Source organism: Osmia bicornis, chromosome 5 (genome assembly GCF_907164935.1).
Source record: "Osmia bicornis bicornis chromosome 5, iOsmBic2.1, whole genome shotgun sequence".
Classification (NCBI taxonomy): domain Eukaryota; kingdom Metazoa; phylum Arthropoda; class Insecta; order Hymenoptera; family Megachilidae; genus Osmia; species Osmia bicornis.
Window position 1 is genome coordinate 9,721,508 of NC_060220.1, and position 24,915 is coordinate 9,746,422.

General features: G+C 36.7%; 2 protein-coding genes across 4 annotated transcripts; one reads left to right on the top strand and one right to left on the bottom strand.

Annotated features, from left to right (window-relative positions):
* Window positions 1-120: 120 nt before the first annotated feature.
* LOC114878144 (serine/threonine-protein phosphatase 6 regulatory subunit 3) lies at window positions 121-6,053 on the bottom strand. 3 transcript variants are annotated; one of them, XM_029191598.2, is made up of 19 exons: window positions 5,644-6,053; window positions 5,119-5,198; window positions 4,904-5,055; window positions 4,670-4,791; window positions 4,310-4,480; window positions 4,048-4,226; window positions 3,862-3,975; window positions 3,650-3,782; window positions 3,418-3,570; window positions 3,229-3,342; window positions 3,078-3,142; window positions 2,786-2,984; window positions 2,594-2,695; window positions 2,418-2,515; window positions 2,098-2,179; window positions 1,813-2,011; window positions 1,250-1,655; window positions 1,012-1,174; window positions 121-912 (listed from the first exon to the last, which is right to left on the bottom strand). In XM_029191598.2, the coding sequence occupies exons 1-18, from the start codon at window positions 5,701-5,703 to the stop codon at window positions 1,027-1,029; spliced, it is 2,577 nt and encodes an 858-aa protein (XP_029047431.1). In that variant the 5' UTR covers window positions 5,704-6,053; the 3' UTR covers window positions 121-912; window positions 1,012-1,026. The 3 variants fall into 3 exon arrangements, with proteins under 3 accessions (XP_029047431.1, XP_029047432.1, XP_029047430.1); XM_029191599.2 differs by having other exon boundaries at window positions 121-1,174; window positions 2,098-2,137; XM_029191597.2 differs by having other exon boundaries at window positions 121-1,174.
* Window positions 6,054-10,466: 4,413 nt separating this feature from the next.
* On the top strand, window positions 10,467-12,461 carry LOC123987831 (protein G12-like). Its single transcript, XM_046285982.1, has 2 exons — window positions 10,467-11,627; window positions 11,805-12,461. Exons 1-2 carry the CDS (start codon window positions 11,409-11,411, stop codon window positions 12,459-12,461), a joined length of 876 nt encoding a protein of 291 aa, XP_046141938.1. The 5' UTR covers window positions 10,467-11,408.
* The last annotated feature ends 12,454 nt before the right edge of the window (window positions 12,462-24,915 follow it).

Consider the following 24,915-nt stretch of genomic DNA (forward strand, 5'->3'; position numbering starts at 1 on the left):
ATTTTAAAAAACTATACATATACATATTATATTAACCAAAGCACACACCACTTTAAGTCTGAAATCCTTTAATTTAATACTATATTTTTGGAAGATTATCTTGAGAAATTATTACAACTCTTCATTTGTATAGAATTTCTTTTACTGGAATGCAAATAATGATAAATTCATTGTTGAAATACTTTAGTTACATTACATGTGTATACATTGGCTGAATTATTACCATTAACGTAATAAAAATACATAATTTCCTTTCTTGTTTGTATTGCATCGTTGCACGAGCATACATTTAACGAAATAATAGGCACTGCACATAAGTACCTTTGCCTTATCGAACGAAGAAGCAAAAGCACCAGTTCTTTATGAAATGTTATTCACGGCGATGTGTCTTTACGGAGCCTTGTATCAATATTATATAAAACGTTACAATACATGTGTACATGTATTAGAGTGTACATATACACACACATCGGTACATAATACTTTTGAGAGACCAGGTATCGAGCAATTGAGTGAAAGTTGATCTGTCTTGGAGTTTATGGATATTCCATTTATGTACAAATTGTACTCTGTCTACCTCATCATGCAATATATCAAATCCACAACATAAAGAATCTGCGATTGCAATTGATTTACATTCGCAATTACGTTTCATGTTCATTACATATGTATAAATAACAATCTAAAGATTCTCTTCGATAACAATATTCATCGAGAAGTTTGGAAAATTGTAATTTCACATATATGTATATATAATCAAAATGTTGGCAATCTGGGAACATGCGCATATACTTCAAATAATATACTAATCGTAGTTGAGCGTCGGTTAGTCTTTTACTTTTCATTCCGTATTTGTACCCTGCTGTAAACTGTTACCTAGACGCCAACGCAATGAAGCACAATTGATGTGATCTAATGAAAATATAGGGACGTAATTATATATATGTATTCTGATCATTCGTACAAATTTATACTGATATGATTTTTTTTTATTCTATTGCAATATCATACTCAAGAAACAATTTTTCATTTGGCATCTGTTGGTGGTAACACAGCTTCCGATGACGCATTTTTTACACTACAGGTAACTCTGTGATCGTTCGAAGATTTTTCATTCTGCATCGTAGCTGACGCAAGTTCGGTAGGCTTTACATTATCTTCACCTTTATTTTCACTAAAGTATACAATATAAACTGTATTTTTCATTACATAATAATATATATATATATATATACCCGATTATATTTACCTGCTATCTACATTTTCGCTTGGATTTGCATTTTTATCAGCAGTACACTCAGAATATAGATTATCCTCAGTATTTTGATGATTTATATTCGTTTCTATACGCGATGTAGTACTATCATTAGAATCTTCAATCTTTATATCATTTGTACTAATAGCTTCTACTGCTATTTCATTTCCAGATATAGTTTCAATTTTATTTTGATCCATTGTTATATCCTGTGTTCTTTCTTTGCTTTCATCACATACTTTATTATCTACTATCACAGTATTTTCCATGCTGACAGTATTTTCAAAATTATCAAAATTTGCCCATCCCGTAGATTCAACTGGTTCTGATGGTGCAACATCCCATGGATTCACTTCGGGAAGTGCAGTACCAGTAGATGGTGGTTCAGTTGGACCCCAAACTAAGATTAAAAGTTTTATCATGATATTATAGAGAATTCCAAATTACTTTGAATTAAATACAATTCTTACAAAATTTTTGTACAATTGATAATCTATTTCACGAAAGAAACTAGAAATTATTTAAACGTATAAAAACTGTTGAAAATAAAAACATACATTTAGTCAAATCAATTTCCATATGCATATGATCTGGATCTTCCTCATCTTCATCGGACGAATTAGAATCATTATGCTGTTGCTTTGTTGGCCAGTCTCGTTTATCCACCACAGTTTGAAAAGTAAGTTCTCCTTCATCACCCCACTCTACTCCTGTACTACAGTCCTCCAAGCCTGCCTTTTGTTTTTGCTGACATATCTATATAAATGTAATAATAATTTTCGAATTTAAAACAGACTGAAATGAACAAATAAGAAAATAATCCTTGTTAATATTGCTTGTACCTTATTGAACATGTCTTCCCTTTTGTCGAGATCTTCCTCACTGAGAGTAAAGGCCAATGTTGTTAATTGGACAACCGAGTTACTATAATAGCATTTTTGTATAAAAAAAAGGGTGTTGCAAAAATACGACGTTACATTACATTCTTTCAGTACACTGTTACTTTCCTAGTTTTTTTTTTCAACTGTTTGCAATACCTAATATCAACATCTAAGTGATCTTTTACTTTACAATCATAGATCAATGGATACTTTGAAATGCACGCAAATTGCGTAAGTATTAGTAATAAAGTACATGTCAAAATGTGTATTAAAGTACTTACTGAAGAGCATCATCGCCGTCATTAAATTGATCATCGTGAAATCCAAAATTTTCAATGAACTGCGATGTCATATGTTGTCCCACATAATTGGTATAGAACTATTCGTGTAATAAAATATTTTAATTTTCAAAACTATCTATAAAAACTATTTCATAAGTCCATAATAAAGTACTAACTTGTTCAACTCGTTGAACTTGAAGAAATTCTTCTTGTGAATAAGAGCTGTATTCATCAGGATTTTCACTAGACTTTGTCATAAATGGTTGAGCCATCTCATCCTGAAGAGTTTAAATTATGATTCAAATAATATTAAAATATCCCAGCACTAAACTAAAAATACGTAAATTTTTATAAGAATTTAAATATACCAAAAAGATTTGATGAGTCTTATTAATTTTTGACAATTTTGCATTTACAAGATCATCCCATTTATCAAGACATTCTGATGATAAATTATCTTTCAAAAATTTATCTAAACTTTCACTGTCTTCACGTTGATTAACAATGTTATTTGCAATGTTTATTAAATGGCCCATGTATCCTTGTCTAATTCCATTTTCCGCACTTCTAAAAGATGGTAATAATTTTTTTAATAAAAGTATTATATTCTGATCAAATATGAACTTAAGAATATCTTTTAACAATTACTATTTAACATACTGTTTACTATCATTTTTGTCCCATGCTTCTAATATTCGATCTATTAATCTGCATTTGACAAATATCTAAAAATTAATTTAATTTAATTATTTAAAATCGTATTTTTTATGCACAATAATCATATCTTTCTTTTGTGCACGTTGATACTTACATTATTATAAACAATGTTATTTGTATCCTTAAAATCACAATTAATAGCTAAAGCCAGGCACAGTTGTACTTGAGTATGTAGAAAATTGTTCCATGTATATTTAAAAAATAAATCCTTAAGAAATATAAAATAAAGCTTATACTTTTAACACTGTCAATGATCGATTTTAATTCCGTACATTTTACTTACCAATAATGTTTGGAATGTTCCTAATTCTACTAAAGACTCATATATTTTTACATTATCAGTTGTCATGAGTGTTGTAAATAATTTTGCAACATGTAAACGTGTATTACCTAATGGACATTCTAACACCCCAGCAGTTGTTTTGACAGGAGGTTTCTGCGGCATGAAAACATAATGTAAGTACTAGAATTTGTTACTTCTATATTATACAAAATGCAACGTATGCAATATTTACATAAGGAGGATCTAATAAAAGTTTATGAAGTTGTTCTAAATAAGGCAGGGTTGCATTAGAAATTCTCAGACACTGTTCATCTGTAACTTCATCTCCATAACTATTACCATGAATGTCACCCTCATTTATTGCACTGAAAGTTGAAATATTATGCTTGATATACATGTTTTCTTGTAGAAATAATTTTTCTTTTAAATAATTTATATCCTTACTTGTTAGCTTTTTGGCCTAAAAGTGTGAGGAGTACTTGAATTCCTCCAACAATACTACTTTCTAGTTTCTCTCCAGTTAAAATAGTCTCTAGCAACAGACTTACTGTATCTGCCCTGTATAGGAAAATATACGTTTCTTTAAATATCATATTGTTTATTTTTCCGTTTTTTTTTTCATATACTTACGATTCGAGAGTATTTAAGATAGGATCTGGATCGGTGCGTTTTGTAGATGTACGTTGATGTTCTCTTGAAACAGTTATCATATCACAAAGTAATTGTGCAGCATTTGCATGTTTACTTGACTCAGAATTTGAGGATAATAACTTTACCAATCTTTGTACTAATTGTTGACTATGTAACCACTATGAAAATATATGAAATTTAAATCAAATAGTGGGACAAAAGAGGAACATGTTACACAAACACTACTATTATAAGTACTTACATTTAATATATTTTGCCGCATATCAGTATCTTCCAGTTGAGTAACAAGTTTCAGTACTAAATCCATAATTGCAGAGGTTTCTAAGTGGTGTAAAAGTAAATCAACACATGTTTGACGACTTTTCAAAAAATCTAAAACCTTCAAACAAGTGTACTGATACGAATACCAGTTCTGAGGAAAAGATGGAAATATAGGATTACAGGTTCAGGTTATGAACAAGGGATTAGAAAAAGAATATTTAATGTTTAATGTTTGTAATATAATTATACCATAATCATTAATATTATTACTAAGTAAAACTATTTTTGTGTTATCTTTGTGATTAATACCACTAAATTTATACTCTTAACTTATAATCACCTGATCAGTTTTACGAGCAACAAGTACTCCGATGGTTTTACTAAAAAATGATGCCAATAAAGGATTTAGAGGTTGATCTGTATCAATAAAGGAATAAAGCTTTGCCAAAAGCGTGTCATCATCTAAAATACAGCTGATATTAATATTTTTTTTCTATAAAATTTAACTCCAGGTTATCTGTATCATGCATAAATTATATTAATTTTCCATGAAAACTTCAACATGCTACTATACCTGCTAGTTTCTCATTTAAAGTTGGTACATCACAAGTTAGTAATTCACAAGCTATATTTGGATGCTTATAGCGCCAACGTTCTTCTATCTCTGCGGGTGGTTCTTCAGTTGTAAGAGTTACTAACTCTTCCATTACATCAGATCTTGTTAAACTAAAAGTAACATTACAGTAAAAATATTTAATGTTTATAGAAATAAATTCTTAGATTACTTACTACTCAACAAGCTTTTTATTTTGGCTTTTGCATTCTTGTAAAATATCTTCTTGATCCATTAAATCATACAATGATACATTCTGAAAATATATAAATAAATTGCATATTTCACATTTATTTAAATCACATTTATTTAAATTCATATAAATATTAGAAGTTATATTATTAAATTATATATGATAAATTATTTGAAGCAATGATTATTAAAAGCATTCATACATCATGATATAATATTATTGTCCACTATAAATTATAAGTATACAATTTTCAATAATTTAAGAGTTGTACTATAAATCCTGGTAAACTTATAATGAAGATTAAAGTAAAAATGTATAAACATTATTAGTAAAACAGAAAATACTTAAACCTTACAAGCTATAGAAAAAAAATAGATAATACGCAGTTAGATAACACATTAAAAAATATATAGTATCTCTAAGTTGGATTCTTGACAAATTATTTAAGTCTAGAAAATCCTAATCAGTAAAATAATATTTTTATCTAAAAAAAAGTTGATTTCTTCACCTCTTTGTTAAGCAGTGCCTCAATATGAGGTGATGACACATAATTATTTGCCCAAAACATGATTTATTCGAGTATTTTTCTTTACTCGATTACGATACAATTAATCAGATGTGAAAATAATCACAACATTGATGTGGTGACCACTAAAAAAATAACGTACTGCTTCGTAAGGCAGAAACCCAACTAACATTGCATGAACACGAATAAGAACGGTAACGATGTTGCGAATAATTGTAGCTATAATCTCACAACGTCACTGTAAAATGTAATATAATAAACAAAATGTTTTCTTAAAACAGAACAATTTTTAAAACGTCACTTTTGCTTCAAAAACTAGAAACTCAGAGTGACTGTTTCAACTTTGACGTTTGCCACAGAGGTAATACTTGATCGACTTTCAACCAAGGAAGTGTACCTGATTTCAGAACATTCTTACAATTGACAAACTTTAAGGGCTGTTTGCAATAAAAATGAATACAAATTTTAATTTTTGAAACTTATAACATTATAAAACATGTAAAAAGAAAAATTCACAGACTTGATTCCATATAGTAAAAACAAAAGAATATTAATTTTAATTTATTACAACATACTTTCAAAGCAATATCAGTAAAAAAAGTAACATCAAGTTTAAGGCGATGCTAGCGTAGAGGCCGAACTTCGAATTCCGCGTCGGTAAAACAGTCAACGTTTCATCGAAAATCGCATGCTATCAACTAACGGCATGCTATGTATAAGTACATAATTATACAATACTGACCATGCATTCATTATTATTAATTTTCTTTCTGTAAAATTGTATTTGCAATGTGATACACTTCAGAATATGAAGTAAGTTTTTACAAAGAAAGTTAACGAAGAAAACCCCGACAGACCATTCTAAATGATGACATAATTAGTTTTTATGTATCCCTTAAAAAGTGTCCCTTAATAAGGGTATTACTTGTTTTCAGATGTCCTTTTTAACAGGTTTTACTGTACTATCATTGTAAGAGTATGTACTACACGTATAACATTTTCCTGCTTTGTTTTCGAGCATGCGTACAACGTCTCAGCGTCACTCACAGACATGTTTCCGCGTTATTAAAAGGAAGGATTTGCTGTATTTATCTTCTTAGCTTATTGAATAAACTCATTAGGAGCATGAACGTGTTGATTCTATTACATTTGTGTGTCTCGCGTATTATTTTATCCTGTTATTTATTATTTCACCCCTATTTTCGGGCATCGCGTGGACCACCCTCCCAAGTCACTTATTATTTTATCCCTCTTCATGGGCCTCGGCTCAACCTTTCCAGTTATTAATTATTTTTTTGTCTTTAAGGGCCTCACGAGGCTCAACCCTTTATCACTGCATCCCTTACATGTTTGCATCCTTAACATCCCTGTATCCCTTATATTACTACGTTCCCTACCTTCCTGCATCTCGTAAATGGCGGCATTCCTTATACCTCAGCATCCTTTACATTTTATCCCTTAGATCTCACTCCAGAATTCTCCCTGGATCTCTTGTATCCTTTCAACCCTTATAATAAATATATTATAAATAATATACTTATGGCCACTGGTTCGAGTAAGGTAAGTAAAGGTAAGTGAAGGTGAGTAAAGGTAAGTAAAGTCTCGTGAAAAATAATTTTAAATTTAAATGTTTGCAAAATTTAGTTCCCCCTTCTACCGCAAGAGGGAGCTGATTCGACGTGGAAAATTTAGTTCCCATTTTTGCCGCTAGAGGGCCAAAATTGTTGCAAGATTTAGTTACTTTTTTCGACACTAGACGGCGCTGATTCGAGGTCGAAAATTTAGTTCGCATTTATGCCACTAGAGGGCCAAAATTGTTGCAAGATTTAATTCCTTTTTCCAAAACCAGATGGCGCTGATTCAACGGATTCTGCAAGGATAAAGCACAGTTCCTGTAGCTCTCAGCGATAATACAAAGTAGGCTGCAACGTAGTCCTCACGTCTCGAAGAAAAAGCTTGACCAAACAAGTCGGATAAAAGTCCTCTCTGAGGTCCGGCGGCGTGGATGCACAACCTCTCGGGGATGATCTTCGGGTCATTCAAGATCAGTATGTGGCTAAATGAGACGAAGCGCCGTCGGTTTTTGAAAATAGCCTACCGTTAAAGCGGAGGTGCGGCGATGTGGATGCATGTTGGTTTTTATCTTTCAAGAAGAGAAAGTTTTTCATTCGGTTTACAAAAATCATCGACGTGCGTATTGAGTTTCTTTTTCGAGACACAAATCAAGAGGGTGCAGCTGTGTTCCTTCTTGGCTTATTTAGACATAGAATAGGACCGATAGAGTCTATGGGTACGTGATGAATTCTTCGTCACTGACCTTTCTTTAGTCTGACTGTTTCTTTCGAGCTGTACGGACGTGCCCTTCCAAGTGCTAAAATAAAGTTTTTATTTAAAAGTATTTTCTGTAATTTTAATTTTGTTTCACCACCTATTTCCAATAAAGCACAACCTTCGCGGATGGCTGAACGCCTTTAGACCATCCGAGACCGTTGGGGCGAGAGGGAACCATCGTAGTGGCTTACACCGACATTCTCCAATATGGGCCTATGGGTTCGCGGGAGGTGTCGGTGGCCGGTGCGAAGAGAGGTTTTAGTGGGTATTGTGGGGTGCTGTAACGATCCAAATCAGAATTCGCATTTTTCAGAATTCGGTTGGTAAGCACCTCTCGAGTCCCACACTGCCCGGGCCTACTCCCTAACCAGGAGGTGGTCTGCGTACGTAAATGTATTTCCTCTCTGTCGAAAAAAAAGAGAGGACAGGTTAGAGAATCATGGATTTTGACGAGCTTGGGCATTGCGAATCTATATCGAAAATAAGCGAACACATGTCCGGGCGTTCTATCGAATAGGCCCTAATAACAGAGATATTAGTCTTTAAAGTTTATAACATTCCATATTACTTGATATCTATCTTAACTAAACACTTAGAACAGCGCAGCGTAGCCCCGCTGATTAGCATTGTACCTCGTAATGTTGTGGTCCCTGGATCGATTTCACGTATTTGAACATTTTTTTTTCATTGCTTTTAATTTTATTATTTATAATTATTTCATGTTCTATGAATGTTGAAAATGAATTTAACACAAAAACTGGTTTATTCTTTAAATATATTCATTTACCTGGAGTAATCCTTTAATAAAACGGACTGTTACACAGAACTAATTGTAAGGATTTTACGGTTATAAAATAAAATTTTGCAGCTAGTTTATTGGTATACGACTCTAATGTGTGAAGGTATCTACTGTCCAGTGTTTGACTTAAAATACAGGGCGATTCTGTCGCTACGCAAGACAACAGCCGCACCGCACAGCCGGAACCTCTGCTGTTCCGTTTCTTGTCTTCGTCTCAGCCATAAACATACACAGATCAGTTTTGGGTCCGGCGATATGGCCCCTGGGTCTCTTTAACCGACTTCGAAAAAGAGGAGGTTACTCAATTCGATCAGTATGTATGTTTTTTTTTTTTTTTTTTTTTTTCGTGTGTGTTCACCGATTACTCCGAGATGAGTGTACCAATCGGAACGAAACCTTTTACATCTTGTAGGGTATGTCTTCCGGTTGGTCCCATTGAAAAAAAATTTTTCATTTTTTCATTGTTATTGTAAAATACAGGAAGTTTTTAATGTCAAAATTGGACGATTTCAATGAACTTTTAATATGTTGTCGGGGAAATGATTCTGAACAACTTTTCATTATGCATAATTAACGGAAAGCTTTAGTTTCCGAGATATTCGTAAAAAACTATTGTTACTACTACATTGAATTCTACGTATGCCTACGTGTCTTTACCGGTGTATGAGTCAGCATGCAGTCGTCGATTCTCTACTGTTTCTTGTATACATGTATACTTTCCAAGGCATGAACCGATTGCGATGAAACCTTTCACATTTCCGCGATATCTCACTTGCAAAAATTTATGCAATTTGTTATTGTTAATAACTATTGTTATAACTTGTATGGAACTTGTTATCACTAAAAACTATCGTTGTTGCAATTAACCAATAAGAACGGTAAACCACCTTACGGCATCCTACAAATACTGCTCGTTCCATTAAAAAGTGTGAAATAAAATAATTTTTAACAAAAAATACAACCGACTTCGAAATGCACTAAAAAGTATGAAATAATTTCTACTTCATTTATACAAACACCCAACAGCTATTAATAAAACCTATTTACTCGTTAAATAGTATACTAAATACATTTCAACCTTTTCGGAGGCGGCGCAAAATTAAAAATACCCGAATATACGATGCTGTCAATAATGATTTGATAGGTTATCGACGCTTGAATCTTTCTAGTATAAGAAAAGTTTTTAATTTTGCGCCGCCTCCGAAAAGGTTGAAATGTATTTAGTATACTATTTAACGAGTAAATAGGTTTTATTAATAGCTGTTGGGTATTTGTATAAATGAAGTAGAAATTATTTCATACTTTTTAGTGCATTTCGAAGTCGGTTGTATTTTTTGTTAAAAATTATTTTATTACCTACAAAAACAGCAGGGTTCGATTGTGCGGCACGGCTTTTGTTTTGCGTAGCGAAAGAATCACACTGCACAAACTGAACTATGAGGATGAAGTGGTCGTCCAGGTAAACGGTTCTATAATCATGGGACCATTCCATGTAAATGAATATATTTAAAGAATAAATCAAATTTTGTGTTAAATTCATTTTCAACATTCATAAAACATGAAATAATTATAAATAATAAAATTAAAAGCAGTGAAAAAAAAAATTTTAAATACGTGGGATAGATTCCGGGGGACCGCAACATTACGAGGAACGATGCTAACCAGAGGGGCTATGCTGTGCTGTTGACATCAAGTAATATGAAATGTTATAAACTTTAAAGACTAATATCTCTGTTATTAGGGCCTATTCGATAGATCGCCCGGACACGTTCGCTTATTTTCGATATAGATTCATTATGCCCAAGCTTGTCGAAATCCATGATTCTCTAACCATGTCCTCCCCTTGTACGAGTGCAGAACGGAGTTGATCGAGTCAATTTTATTATACACTACCCTTCCCACAATATAAATTAAATAGAAATTATTTTACACTTTTTAGCGCATTTTCAAGTCGGTTGTATTTTTTGTTAAAAATTATTTTTTTCTCTTATCACCGAATCACCAAGGTCGATCGACCAAATAACATATTCAAATGTATCCGATAACGGACCACTTCTCTATTATCTGGTCAATGTGTAGACAGATAAACAAAATATTGTAGAGCAGGTACCTAATCATATTATCGTTCCAAACAATCTGATCAATCGTACTTTCTTGTTTTGTATACTTTGTATACTTTCTAGCTACTTCTTGTTTTGTCGTGAAAATCCCCAAGGTCGTTACGTCAACAACGATGAGTCGAAAGGGCAGGCTGTTACCATCATGTGCTGCCATAATATTGGGCTAAAGTTTGCCTGGCTAGCGGGAGAAAATAATTTTGAACAAGTTGAACGTCGAAGAAGCAATTGTTGTCCCTTCGAAGGACAATTACGGTCCCTTTGAGAGCCACTATTAAATATCTCTTACTGTCTTTCAAAATATTAGCTTATTGTTGTCTATTGAAAACGAGAGACAACGATGCCAAAGGGTGGATTTTTGATAGAAAGTTACAAATTAGTGCTATCGTATCATTCAATCTTACATAATATGTTTATAAGCTTATTTCAAAGAAAGTAGAGATGAAGAAACAAAAGATTTCATTAAGCTATCTCTAGAAGTGGTCTTAAAATAAAACAACATGAGAATATCAGCATTTAAAATCTTAATAACCTTCTTAACCCTCTTAACCTTTACCCAAGTAAAAATCAGTTATCTAACAATTAAATTTCCGAATATTTTATTTGCACGTTCGTCAAGATATAATCTTATCGAAGATTCATTAACAGAAGGGGTATTTAAAGGACGGAAACGATTCAGTGTCATGCATTCAGTGAAATCCACTAGCAGAAGCAACATGGTGAGTAAACCAGAACAACTGAAAATGTTCTTAAATATTATAAAATCTGACTATTTACTGCTGGGTTAGCTAGCTGGTCTAACTTAATAGCTAGAGCACATTTACTACTTCTAACATTCTTTTGCACTGTTACCTGAATATTCGAGATTAAAATTTCTTCGTTCTTTTCGTCCGTAGATGAAATTCGCATTCGCCCTCGTCGCAGTCCTGGCTTTGGCCAGCCCCCTGCAAGCTTACCATGTTCCACGTACAGGAACCGGTGTCCTGGCTGACGACGTGCAGGAGTTTGTCGATCTCCTGCCAATGGACGAAGTAATCAAAATCATCCAGCGTTACGTTACCACTGACAGTGATGTCCAAGCTGTGATAAAATTCATGCACTCCAACGAATTCAAACAATTGGTCACCGAAATCGAAACCATGTCCGAAATCCAGCACATCATGAACTACATGCAGAAAAATGGACTGGACATCTACCAGGTGGTGAACCACATTAACAAGTACCTCGATCTCGAACCATTGACACCACCAACCAACGTCCGAATGGTGAGGGCCGCCGGTGGCATCCGCGGAATGCTCGACGAGGTTAAGGCCCTTGTACCCAAGGAGAAGATCCGGGAACTGTACAAACAGAAATTGGCTACATCCAAAGTGTTTGCCGAGTTAGTCGCTCAAGTGAAATCACCGGAATTCCAGAACGTCGCCAATAAACTATGCGATAACGCTACCTTCAAACACATGTTGAGCGAAGCCAAAAAGGCCCAAGTCGATGTCGAAGGTGTGATCAGTTTAATCGAGAACAGATTGGGCGTTAAGATCCCCTGCAGAGTATGAAGTGATATACCTTTGATTCTTACTGACAACGCTTGATTTACTCCTTGATTTAATTTTATGCAATCAATAAATGAAATTATAATACTTTGTTTACCATCTTTTTACCCTTTTCTTATCCTTCCTTCTATTTCATTGATAGTATTTTTACTGATTGATTCTAAATAAATTATGTGAAATAAATAAGTAAAATTATAACATTTTGTTTATCATTTCTTTGTCCTCTTCTTATCCTCACCTTCATTAGAAATAAATTTGAAAGCGTAGCATTTAGTGTTCAGATGATGTAACCTGAAAACATTAAAAAATGTGAGCGATAATTAGAATATGAGCAATTAGAAACATATTATCCAATTTCTTATATATTTTGTACTCTAAATAGTTTTCAATATTTCCTTATAGAGCGACTTAAGAAATTTCATCTTGTACAACTAAATAAACAATAATAATAGAATAAACAACACAGAGTCGACTCCCCGGCTGAATACAAATGATGTGTACGAACGCAGAATTGACACCGCGGCTGGAATATTTGGGTCTCAATCTCTCTTGCACTTATCCAGCTTTTAAATGCATGCAAATTCCTAACGTCTGATTGCTAACTATGTCAGTGCTGCGAAATCTGGCGATCTGACGAAATTTTGTCATTAGAAAAAGTTGTTGCGCTAGTCTAGTACAATCCGGCACAATCAAAGAAAATTCGAAAATCTCAAATTTTTTAATCACCCCACACTTTTTTTTTCATTTTTATTGACTCTTAAGCTAATATCAACTTTTAACGCATGTATCTCGCAGATTGTAAGTAGCACAATTCAGCACAACTTGCAGAATTCGATCATCTGTCGCCGTTCGTAAGTTATACGAATATTAAATTTTGTATTCTTAGAAATTCAACATTTTTTATTTTCAAAATGAATAGAGATATCGAGTTTCTATCGACGGCACAACGTAGCACAAGTTATCATAAATTATTTTTAAAAAAAAGTTTGTTTCGGCAAAAGTGCGGGGCTAGTATAATTTTGTTCTCGTTTACGGCACAATACGGCACAAAGGTAGCACAATGCAGCACAATTTCAAAAATGAACAAAATTCGAAAAGTGCGGGGCTAACTTCATACACGTGAGTTTCACCAAAAAAAAGAATAATAATAGCAACACAAAATAATGGTTGTACTTCTCGTGACACATGGGTTGAAAATCGCTATCCTAATCGATAGAACAATGCGTGAAAAAAAAATTCACGCGTCGGAGTTCATCGCCTCTTCCATGCTCGAATTTCCCATTCTCCACGATACCGCTGTATAGGAAAGAACAGTAGGCTCACTCCGTGTCGGCACCTTTGATCTCATGACCAATAGGTCGCCATATTGCTGGTTGTGCGCGGGCTCTAATTTGAAAAGCACTCGGTACAATCAAAAAGAGATTTCGTAATAAAATACTATAAAAAGACTATTAAATATCTACATTTAATTAAAATACACATTTTATTGAAATCTCTGTACAATACAATTATTATACACAACAATTATTCATTTAATAAAGTCCTAATAAATTATATACAAATGTATAATGTGTATAGCATATCTTAGAAATTAGTAAACAACCCATAAGGTGGTAATATTTTAATAACACAATGATGATGATGATGATAATAATAATAATAATAATATTTTTTTATTCAGACAATATATAAGTATATACAAATAATGTTATTAATTATATATATCTAAAATGTACAAGAAACGATAGAAAAATATCATTTAACAGATATAAAATATACGGTGTCCCAGAACGCCTGTTAGTCCTGGAAATGGTGGGTAGCTGCTGTGATTCTGAACAGCATTTTCCTTGGCCAAAATTTTTCTTTTTTAGTTTGAATTTATTGTTGCACGTTGTGGAAAACCTAAAAAGATATTTAAGAATGATTATTAATTAGCATAATAAATTAATCGAGGATATTCGAGGGAAGTACTGAGAATTGTTTCTATGAAGTGTGAGAACATGTTAATTATAGATTACACCAAAGATTACTTTTTCACCTAAATTTTTATTAATATTATATATATATATATATATATTAATGTTCTTATGTTCTTCTGTTCTTGTGTTTTTTGGTAATAATATTACTAAAGGACATAAGAACGTAGGAACACTAGGAGCATCTAAACAGTATAAAATATAGGAAATGTAATCTAAAATAAAGCAAATAATAAAATATTGTATTACATAGATAGAAAATAAACTTAATTATAAACTTAAATTATTACTTATGACAAAAAATAATAGCTTTTCTATTACTTCCTTTTTTTGTCTTTAAATCTCTACATATTAATAAATTTTAGTATGTAATATAATCTCATTCTAATAAATAATTTTAGTAAATAAGTATTTGGAAAATTACAGCAGGGTTTACAAAATTGCACACCTGATAAAATTTGCATGAGCTTTTGCATAACATTTCATTCAATAATAACATTAATATTTTCGAAAAATTTTGCATGGAATTCTGTCACGTAATTAATAAATACATCACTTGGTACAAATAAACCACCAAACATGTTACCATCTATGCTATCATACGTTTTAAAGTAAGTGTATAAACGTGCTTTATCTAAATTAGTTCTTTTCGGCTAGTAATGAACATTTATCACAAAAATGTTTGGTAAAAATGCAGCGTAACAAATAGCCACAAATGTAAGTAAAAACATTTTCTTCGGTTACTGGCAAATTATGAAAATCATATTTATCTATGTCTGAATTATTAACTGTTGTTGCTTGTGAAGATGTTTGAAATATTACATTTTGTGTTTCTTTAATATTCTGATACCGAATTAATATTGATTCTTCATCAGTTGCGCCATTTCCGGTATCTACTTTAACATAAATGACAAATAATTTTTTAAAACTATTGTAAAATTGTATTGGTGTCGGATTAAATGCATTTCCACTTTGCTTCCGAATGGCTCTAAAAAAATTTTCCAAACTATCTTGGTTTTGTCGTCTAGTTAATAAATACTGAATAGGAACTGGTGATTGTTTTAAACAATTCCATAACTGTAGTACAGAATTAATTGAAATAATCCAACATTTTATGGATTTAATCAATTTAGTTACATTCTTTCCATCTTTTCTAATGTTACGTCCGTAGAATAAATGTAAAAGAAATATAATCACAACAATTGTTTAATAATACTTCACTACACACACGAAATATATACTAATAATACTAGTGAAATATAGCACTACACACACAAAATATAAATATACTAATGAAATACAAAGTATTAAAAATAAGATGTTGGAAAATTCGAAAGTCAACTGACCATTGACCCCGTATGGAACGCACGTGGCTACAAGACAGTCGCCAGGACACTTGGGCGACGGGGCCCGACACTACGGCGACAGGGCGCAATAAGCTCATCAAGAGTCCTAGAGTTTTCCGCAGAGGGAAAAGGACTCTCCAGGCCCGAAATGGGCATTCTTTACGAGTCTTTCGACGGGACAACTCGCTCCTTGCCCTCGTAGAAAATAAAACGAAACATTCTATCGTTTATACGGAATCATTTATTTCCATCCTTTCTTTTAGTCTAACAAGTCAGAAGTGGGATAAACCGCGTGTTTTGGTTGAATCCGTTCGCGCTATCGTGGAGTTACACTGCAGTGCAATTTTTGATGTTTTCACGCAATTGTGCCAGTGTCGATATTATTGGAGAGTGAAGTGACTTGCGACTGTGTTTGGTTAGACAACAAACAATGGGTCGATCAAGTGCGAAATCACGGAAACGCTCACGGGATGGTTCACGGGGACGCTCGCGCGAACGTGACCAACCGGAAGTGCGATCGCGTGAAGCATCGTGTGAAATGGTGCGCGATCGGTCGCGAGAAGATACGCGAAGACGAACGCCGTATGAAACGGAGGATCGTTCGCGGAAACGAAGGAGAGACTCGTCAGAGAGTGAACGTGACCGGTCACGGGGACGAAAACGCGACGAATCGCGAGATCGGCGGCATTATTCGCGGGGTGACTCAGCGGATCGCGATCGTGAATCGTCACGGGAACACGGGAGGAACAATGAGCGGAAGCGGTCTCGTGATCGTGTGCGAAACGATGCGCGAAGGGTTTCGCGAGATCGTTCACGCCGTCGGAGGCGTTCGACGGATAGTTCCGAATCGGAGGATTTACGATCTACGGTGAAAAGACTAAAACAGGAGCTAAAAACTGTTCAATGTAGGCCTGTGAACGATGAATTTGTGGTTCCGAAATTCGATCTGTCGCGGGATAACGCAAACGTCGAGCAGTGGGTGAAACAGGTGGACAGACTTGCGCGTCGTTACGTGTGGAGTGACGACAATGTCCTGCTCGTTGTGGCTCGAAATTTGAAAGGTCATGCACGAGGAAATGGCCAACAATCACACGTGAAAGTCATTTAAAGCATTGATGATACGACGATTTAAAAAACCTTTACCGTTCGCGCGGTTACTGTTGGAAGCCGCAACGTACGCAGCTAGGTCTGGACAGCGGCTAGGTGATTATTGCTTCGAGAAGCTATCAAAGCTACGGGCTCTGAAGCTGAATATTCCGGACACCTATTTGGAAGATGCAGTGATTGGAGGAATCGAGGACGAGAATATTGCCCGAACCATCCGTTCCAAAAAGTATGAAGATACCGACGAGTTGTATGCGGCCATGAACGAGATGGGGGCAATGCCTCAAACGGTGGCGGCCAAATCCGTGGTACCACGCACGTTTCATCGCGGGGCGAACATCAGGAAGCCCGAAAACGCAGCCTCTACCTCAGCAGGAAAACCTGGCACGTCGTCAGCCGAAGAACGGACACAGCGACCGACGATTACCTGCTATAATTGCGGTAATGTAGGGCACTATTCAGTCAGGTGCCTCAAGGGTCCGAATACCTGCAGTTTGTGTGACAAGAAGGGACACATGGACAAATTCTATCACAAGTCAAGGCGAACCAACGTAACCAAGGTGAGACAAAACAGACCCAATATGTATTTATTACCGGCTACGGTTAATGGACAAAGAATGGTATGTCTCGTGGATACCGGGAGTTCAAACACGCTGATTCAGAAGTTGGTAGCAATCCAGTTAAACATTCAATTAGTCACTGGTGATCAATTGAAATTGCAAGGGTTTACTGGAGCGGGAATGTTTACTGATCTGTTTGCCGATGTGGTCATACAAATTATGGAAACTACAGCGAAAGTAAAGGCAATAACCGTTGAATCAAATGCGATGCTCTACGGAGTAATTGTCGGACGGGACTTTTTAGATCAACCGCATGTCGAGATGATTAAAAGACAGAATAGCATTATAATACGGGAACTGCCACAAATCAGATTAGCTCGAGATACGTTGGATGTTTGCGCAATGGAAGGAACCGTCGATTTTAATGAGATGGTATTTGGGAACGTTAGTGAAGAGGAAAAAAGGTTATGCATGGAGCTTATCACTTTGTATGCGGATCGGGTTACAACTTCGATGCAAACACTGGGAAAGACAAACGCAATCGAGATGGAAATACGGTGCGCGACAGACACACCGGTGTATTATAATCCATATCGAATGGCTGAAGTAGAAAGAAAAATCGTCCGGGACATGATCGACGAACTAATCGGTAATGGTATTGTTCGAGAATCTACGTCGCCGTATGCAAGTCCGATAACATTGGTGAAGAAGAAAACCGGCGACTATCGGTTGTGCGTAGATTATCGGAAATTGAATGCAGTGACCATTAAAAATCGATACCCGTTGCCATTAATAGAGGATCAAATCGATCGATTAGGTGGGAACACATATTTTATAGGTTTAGATTTGGCTTCTGGGTATTATCAAGTACCGATGAGCAGCGGGTCAATAGAAAAAACAGTGTTCGTGACACCTGATGGACATTATGAGTTCTTGCGGATGCCGTTTGGGTTAACCAACGCCCCCGCTCTCTTCCAGCGATTGATTAATACAGTGTCAGGACTCCTGAAAAATTCAATAGCGTTACCGTATATCGACGATATAATAATACCCTCAACTACCGTTGAAGAGGGACTACAGCGGCTTCAAATGGTTTTGGACAAACTGCGGGAATATAATTTGACGCTGAACCTGAAGAAATGCTCGTTTTTGATGACCAGCATTGACTATCTCGGCCGCGAGATAAGCGCAGAAGGTGTTAAACCAGGAAATAAAAAGATACAAGCTGTCTTAGCTATGCCGAACCCGACCACGGTCAAAGAAGTACGCCAATTCCTCGGATTAGCGGGATATTTCAGGAAATTTATTCAAGGTTATGCGACAATAACCACGCCGTTAACAGCCTTGACAAAGAAGGACACGACATGGAAATGGGGAAACGCGCAAGAGGGTGCAGTTAGGAAAATAAAAGAGGCACTTACAACGCGACCAATCCTTGCGATATTCAATAGCACGCTTCGGACCGAGGTACATACCGATGCGAGTTCGCTAGGGTTGGGCGTTATTTTATTTCAATACACCACCGAAGGTAGCCAGCGGGTGGTAGCGTATTACAGTAAATAGACTACCCACGATCAGAGCAGGTATCACTCGTATGAGTTGGAGACAATGGCTGTTGTCTTCGCTCTGCGCTACTTCCGGGTTTACCTTTTAGGAATAAATTTCACGATCGTTACGGACTGTAACGCGCTACGCACTACTTTCACAAAAAAAGATTTGATACCCCGCGTCGAAAGATGGTGGTTGGAGGTGCAGGACTACACCTTTAATATTGAATATCGAGCAGGAACGAAAATGCAGCACGTTGATGCTCTTAGTAGGAACCCTGCGCAAGGGGTGGAAATCTATCCGGTAGATATCACCGAGGCGGACTGGATACTAGCCGCTGAATTGCAAGACGATCAGCTATGCCGAATACGACAAATATTGATCGAGAATATACGAAACGCGGATACGAAACAATATTTCACAGATTACGTTCTCAAGAACGGCAAAATTTATAGACGACTAGAGAAAGGGCGCACCGCATGGGTAGTACCTAAAGCGGCGAGATTTCAGATTTGTCGTTTGTGTCACGACGATGCAGGTCACCTAGGTTTGGAGAAGACATTGAGACGAGTTCGTGAGAACTATTGGTTTGCAGGAATGAGTGCGTTTGTCAAAAAGTATGTAGCGGCATGCTTGAATTGTACATACTACAAGCGAACGGCAGGCAAGGGACAAGGGAAACTACACCCCATTGAAAAGGTTCCCGTGCCGTTTCATACTATCCATATAGACCACATCGGACCCTTCGAAGAAAGCTCGCGCAAAAATAAGTACCTACTCGTTATAGTAGATGGTTTTACAAAATTTACGATCATAAAAGCTGTCAAGGACACTAAGGCCAAGCGGGCGGTCAAAATATTACTGGATGTAATCCATTTGTTTGGTGTCCCATCACGAATCATTAGTGACCGTGGCACCGCTTTTACAGCCAGGACATTTAAGATATTTTGTACCACATATGGGATACGGCATATCTTGAATGCGGTTGCTACGCCCCGCGCTAACGGACAGTGCGAACGTTACAATCGGACCATCGTAGCATCGTTAGCAGCAACAGTTGCTGGAAAAGAATCGAATAGATGGGATGAATATGTAAAGCAAATTCAAAGTGCAATGAATACCACGGTCAATAAGGGTATAGCTGCGACACCTGCTGAAGCATTAATGGGGTTCAATGCCAGAACTACGGCAGAGTCGCGGATTTTGCAAGAAGTACAGACAGAGGTGCAGCGTCTGGACTTGAAGGAGCTTCGTACGCGAATTAACAAACATATCGCGGAAGATCAACGGAAACAGAAAGAGTGGTATGATAGAACACGACGGGAGGCCACGAAGTATCAGGAGGGAGACCTGGTCATGGTCGAAATCACTAGTGGACAAGCGACGGGAGAAAGCAGGAAGCTTTGTCCCAAATTCAAGGGGCCGTTCAGAATTTATCGGGTACTCATGAACGACCGATACGAGGTCGAAGACCTACGAGAAGGGGGCAGACGTGCTAAGCTCGTTGCCGCGGTGAAACGACTGAAACCTTGGGTAGCGGTGGTGGAGTAAAACCTCGCTTTTGTTCAAGGACGAAAATTATATATTTTATGGTGAGTAACAAATTTTAATGGTAATGTTTAGCTACAGGTAACTAGTTAGAGACAGCAGCAACGGCTGTGATTACCTGAGGGGCTGATTCCTTACTGGCCAATATTTTCACCATGAAGGAAAGAGACACCGTCGAAATAAAGTCCAGTTGCTACTGGACGACGAAGATCTTATTGCCGTCAGTCTGATAACGATGTTTTGCCGTTATCGGATGACGATGAACTCGATATCACGGCGATAGAGATGGTAAAGCCACTATCGCATGATTGTATTTAAACTGTCATGGTAGAGGCAGAAAATTATTAGTTGATAATCATAACGCAGCAGTCATCATGCAATGGGCCGTCACAAACTGAGAACAACGTAATGTGCGACAGCAGACATTAAAACCATTGATTCGAAGGGAAAATATGACTGCGACGAAAAGGGGAGTATTGTCAACTAACAAATGTTTTAAGAAACTCTCGTTGCAGGTTCAAACTGATACCCTTAACAATGAATTGTGTACTCAGGCCAGTGCTGAATCTTTGGTTACAGAAACTGACATAAATCACACGCTTGAGGACAAGCTGGGTTGTAGGCTGGCCGAGTGTTGGAAAATTCGAAAGTCAACTGACCATTGACCCCGTATGGAACACACGTGGCTACAAGACAGTCGCCAGGACACTTGGGCGACGGGGCCCGACACTACGGCGACAGGGCGCAATAAACTCATCAAGAGTCCTCGAGTTTTCCGCAGAGGGAAAAGGACTCTCCAGGCCCGAAATGGGCATTCTTTACGAGTCTTTCGACGGGACAACTCGCTCCTTGCCCTCGTAGAAAATAAAACGAAACATTCTATCGTCTATACGGAATCATTTATTTCCATCCTTTCTTTTAGTCTAACAAAGATGTACGTAACTGAAACACTAGAATACAATATTTTAATGTATCAAAATGTTCAAAAATTTTAACTGTTCGCTCTGCTGTGGTTCTGTACTAACTGAATGCAATCTAACAGAAGAAAACTCTTTCAATTCTTATCTGCAATATAGCGTAAACATTTCAAGTGTTTAGAATCTCAATATCCTCTGAGAAGAGGATAACGCTGGACGCGAACGTACATATGTACCGTAACACCGTGAGCTTTTAACAGTAATAATTTGTAAAGTAGGATGAAGTAGGAACTAATTTTTGCACCATTACAAAGCGGAAGGTATACAGGAAGCATTCTGCTTTGTAAAAACTCGGGATTCTTTGGGACTAAAAATATCCGTCCTGTCAAACGTTCAAAATTTTTTTTTGTTTCATTAGATATGATATTTTTAGTACACTATGAATACTAATTTTTGATCAATTGACATAATCTGTAATATAAGACAGTACTTTCCACTCTATTATTATTAACTCTATCTTATTAACTCTAACATATTTGAAGTCGACGGACATTTAAAAAACAGTATACTGTAGGATGATACGGGCGAATGAGGGATTCGAAGGTAACAGAAAGAAATCACTCTGAGTACACAGTTATTATATCTTTAATAATTTTCACTGATCGTTCTCGATCCGGCTCTGTTGAAATCTTAGTCTAAAACATAATATTTTCCGTTCGCGTTCACGGTTTTAAAGCTAGCCGATAATAGGCGTTTCTCGCCTCCGCCAATTAGGTGTTCCGAAGGAATTCCTAAGGCCCTTGACATCTCCCTCCCAATCTAGGCGTTTGAGGGGAAATTCGCTAGGCGCGTTGACCCATGCACTTCGCCACGGAGACCAGGTTCATGGTGCGGCTATTTCGGACCCTCGGTTAGTCAAAATCTAAATGCCCTATTGTGACTGAAAATTAGTTTCCGTACTTTGCGAAAAAAATAGCCGACATCATATCCGAGTCATAATCCTGGTCGCCGTCCCTCCCGGTCGGCTCGGCTGTCGGATATCTGGCCGCCAATACCAACAATACTTTATTGCCTACAATACATACAGTGTGATTCTCTCGGCGCGCAACACAATAACCGCCCCGCACAATGGAACCCTGCTGTGTTTGCGGGTAAAAAGACCCAGGGGCCATATCGCCGGACCCAAAACTGCTTTGTGTGTGTTTATAGCTGAGACGAAGACAAGAAACGGAACAGCAGGGGTTCCATTGTGCGGCACGGCTTTTGTGTTGCGTTGCGAGAGAATCACCCTGTAGAATAGATATTGATATGAGAAACTTCATTTTTTGCTTAAATGTTACTAAAATTTTCAAACGGGACCACTGGCGATGCGTAATGTTGCGGGGGAGGGGGGATACATCCCCCCCCCCCCCCGGATATCCTGCGGCGGCTGGCGGCATCCTTCTTAATCGTTTTTTCATTTTTTTGATGCTCTGATTTTTCTTCCTCCTTTGTGGATCTTTAATTTTCTAAAATTCATAGAAAGGTTTATTATGAAATACATTTATAACACTCGTAATTTACACACACAAACACATATACACACGAAATCTATTTCAAGGAATATGTGGAAAAGTATATAGTACATACATACATGCATTATACACTTGTCACTAACAGTTGTACATATTTAACAATTCGGCCACGGCCAGTCTTGCCACCGCTGGTCCCGCCGCGCCGTTCCGCCGCTGCTGGGGATTCCACTGCCGAGGGTTCCACTGCCGGGGGTTAGTTTGATGTTTTGTTTCCCATTTCCTAATTTTGTATAATAAAAGTTATAAATTAATATAAGATTATTAGAATATAGGATTCGCAGAAACGGAATCTAAATTATTAAAAGAATCAATATTCTGTGAAAGATTAGAGAAAAAATAAAAAATAATAACAACGAAATAATAATAATCACTGTACTTACTTTCGCTTTTTCTAAATATTCAGAAATCAGCACTAACAATACACAAGACGAAATGAAAATGTCAATGACTCGTAGGCAATTGACCTTGACTTGATTCTTTTTTTTTTTATTGCGGGGAGCCTGTGTTTATCCTGATCTCCTTATACTCTCAGATGGAAGTTAGAGTTGGTGGATTGATACTAGATGTGGCTTGTCCTACAGGTGGTTGCTCTTGCGGGGAAAATTTTCAAAAAACCCTGCGACAGGAAAAGGTAGAGCAGTTTGTTGCTCTAAACAGAGTAATTTAATAGGTAGGGAGGGATTTGAGTTAGGTTTAGGAGGGTGATGCTTTAGTCATTGTGAGAGGGAATCGTATTTTGGGTGCGTAGGGGATTGTGGTTTCATTGTATGCAGAAGTTAAGGCGACTAAGGGATTATTGTGGTCTTCTGTGTTATAGTTATCAAGGAGTTGTTGAAAGACAGTACTAATTAGCGGTATATTGGCACTTATGTGAAGTTCTTTAATAGGATAGTCTGAGGGGAGGTTGTAGATGATTTTTAAGGCTTTATTCTGGAGTCATTGTAATGTTTTAATGTAGGAGAGGGCTGCTGGAGACCAAACTTGGGCGCCGTAGAGAAGGACTGGTCTGATGCAAGATTTGTACATGTGGAGCTTAAGATTGGTTGGGAGTTTTGATGCTTTTCCTATATGAGGTCGTGATGCTCCGATTACGGCTAGCGCTTTCTGATGTCTATTGAGGATAGCTGGTTGCCAGGTGAGTTTAGAGTCTAGAGTGACGCCTAAGTATGTAAGTGTGGATTCCTATGGGATGTTTGTACTATTCAGCTTGAGATGTGGTATTCAATTTTTTAATCTTTTTGTTTTCCTGTGGAAGTGGGGGGTCTGAGACTTGGTGACGTTTAAAGATAGTTTCCAATCATGGAAGTAATCATGTATCAGGTTAAGATGGTGTTGAATCATGGATGTTAGCAGTTTGGGGCACTAAGATGCGGCTAATATGGCTGTGTCGTTTGCAAATAGGGTTAAGGTTGTATTGGTTGTTGTTGGGATGTCGTATAGGTAGATGAGGAATAGTAGAGGTCCTAGTACTGATCCTTGGGGGACGCCGCACCGGTGTCAGCTGGTAAGAGTTCTGATTTGGACGAAAAATTTTCTGTTATTTAGGTAGTTCTAGAAAGTTTAATAAGCTTGTAAATTAGTCCGTCATGCCATACTGAATCGAAGGCTTTCTGTATGTCAAGGGATAGCATAGCTGCAAGCCTGTTGGTATTAACTTCATGAGTGTGGAATTGGGCCTCACGTAGGAGCTGATGGATTGTGGAGTGTTTTTTCCTAAAGCCAAATTGCTGGTTGGGTAAAATGTTGTTTCGTTGAACGCGTTCCTGTAAAATTGAGTTTATTATTATTTCGTAGATCTTGCAAGGTCTCTACTGTCCAGTGTTTGACTTAAAATACAGGGCGATTCTCTCGCTATGCAAGACAAAAGCCGCACCGCACAACGGA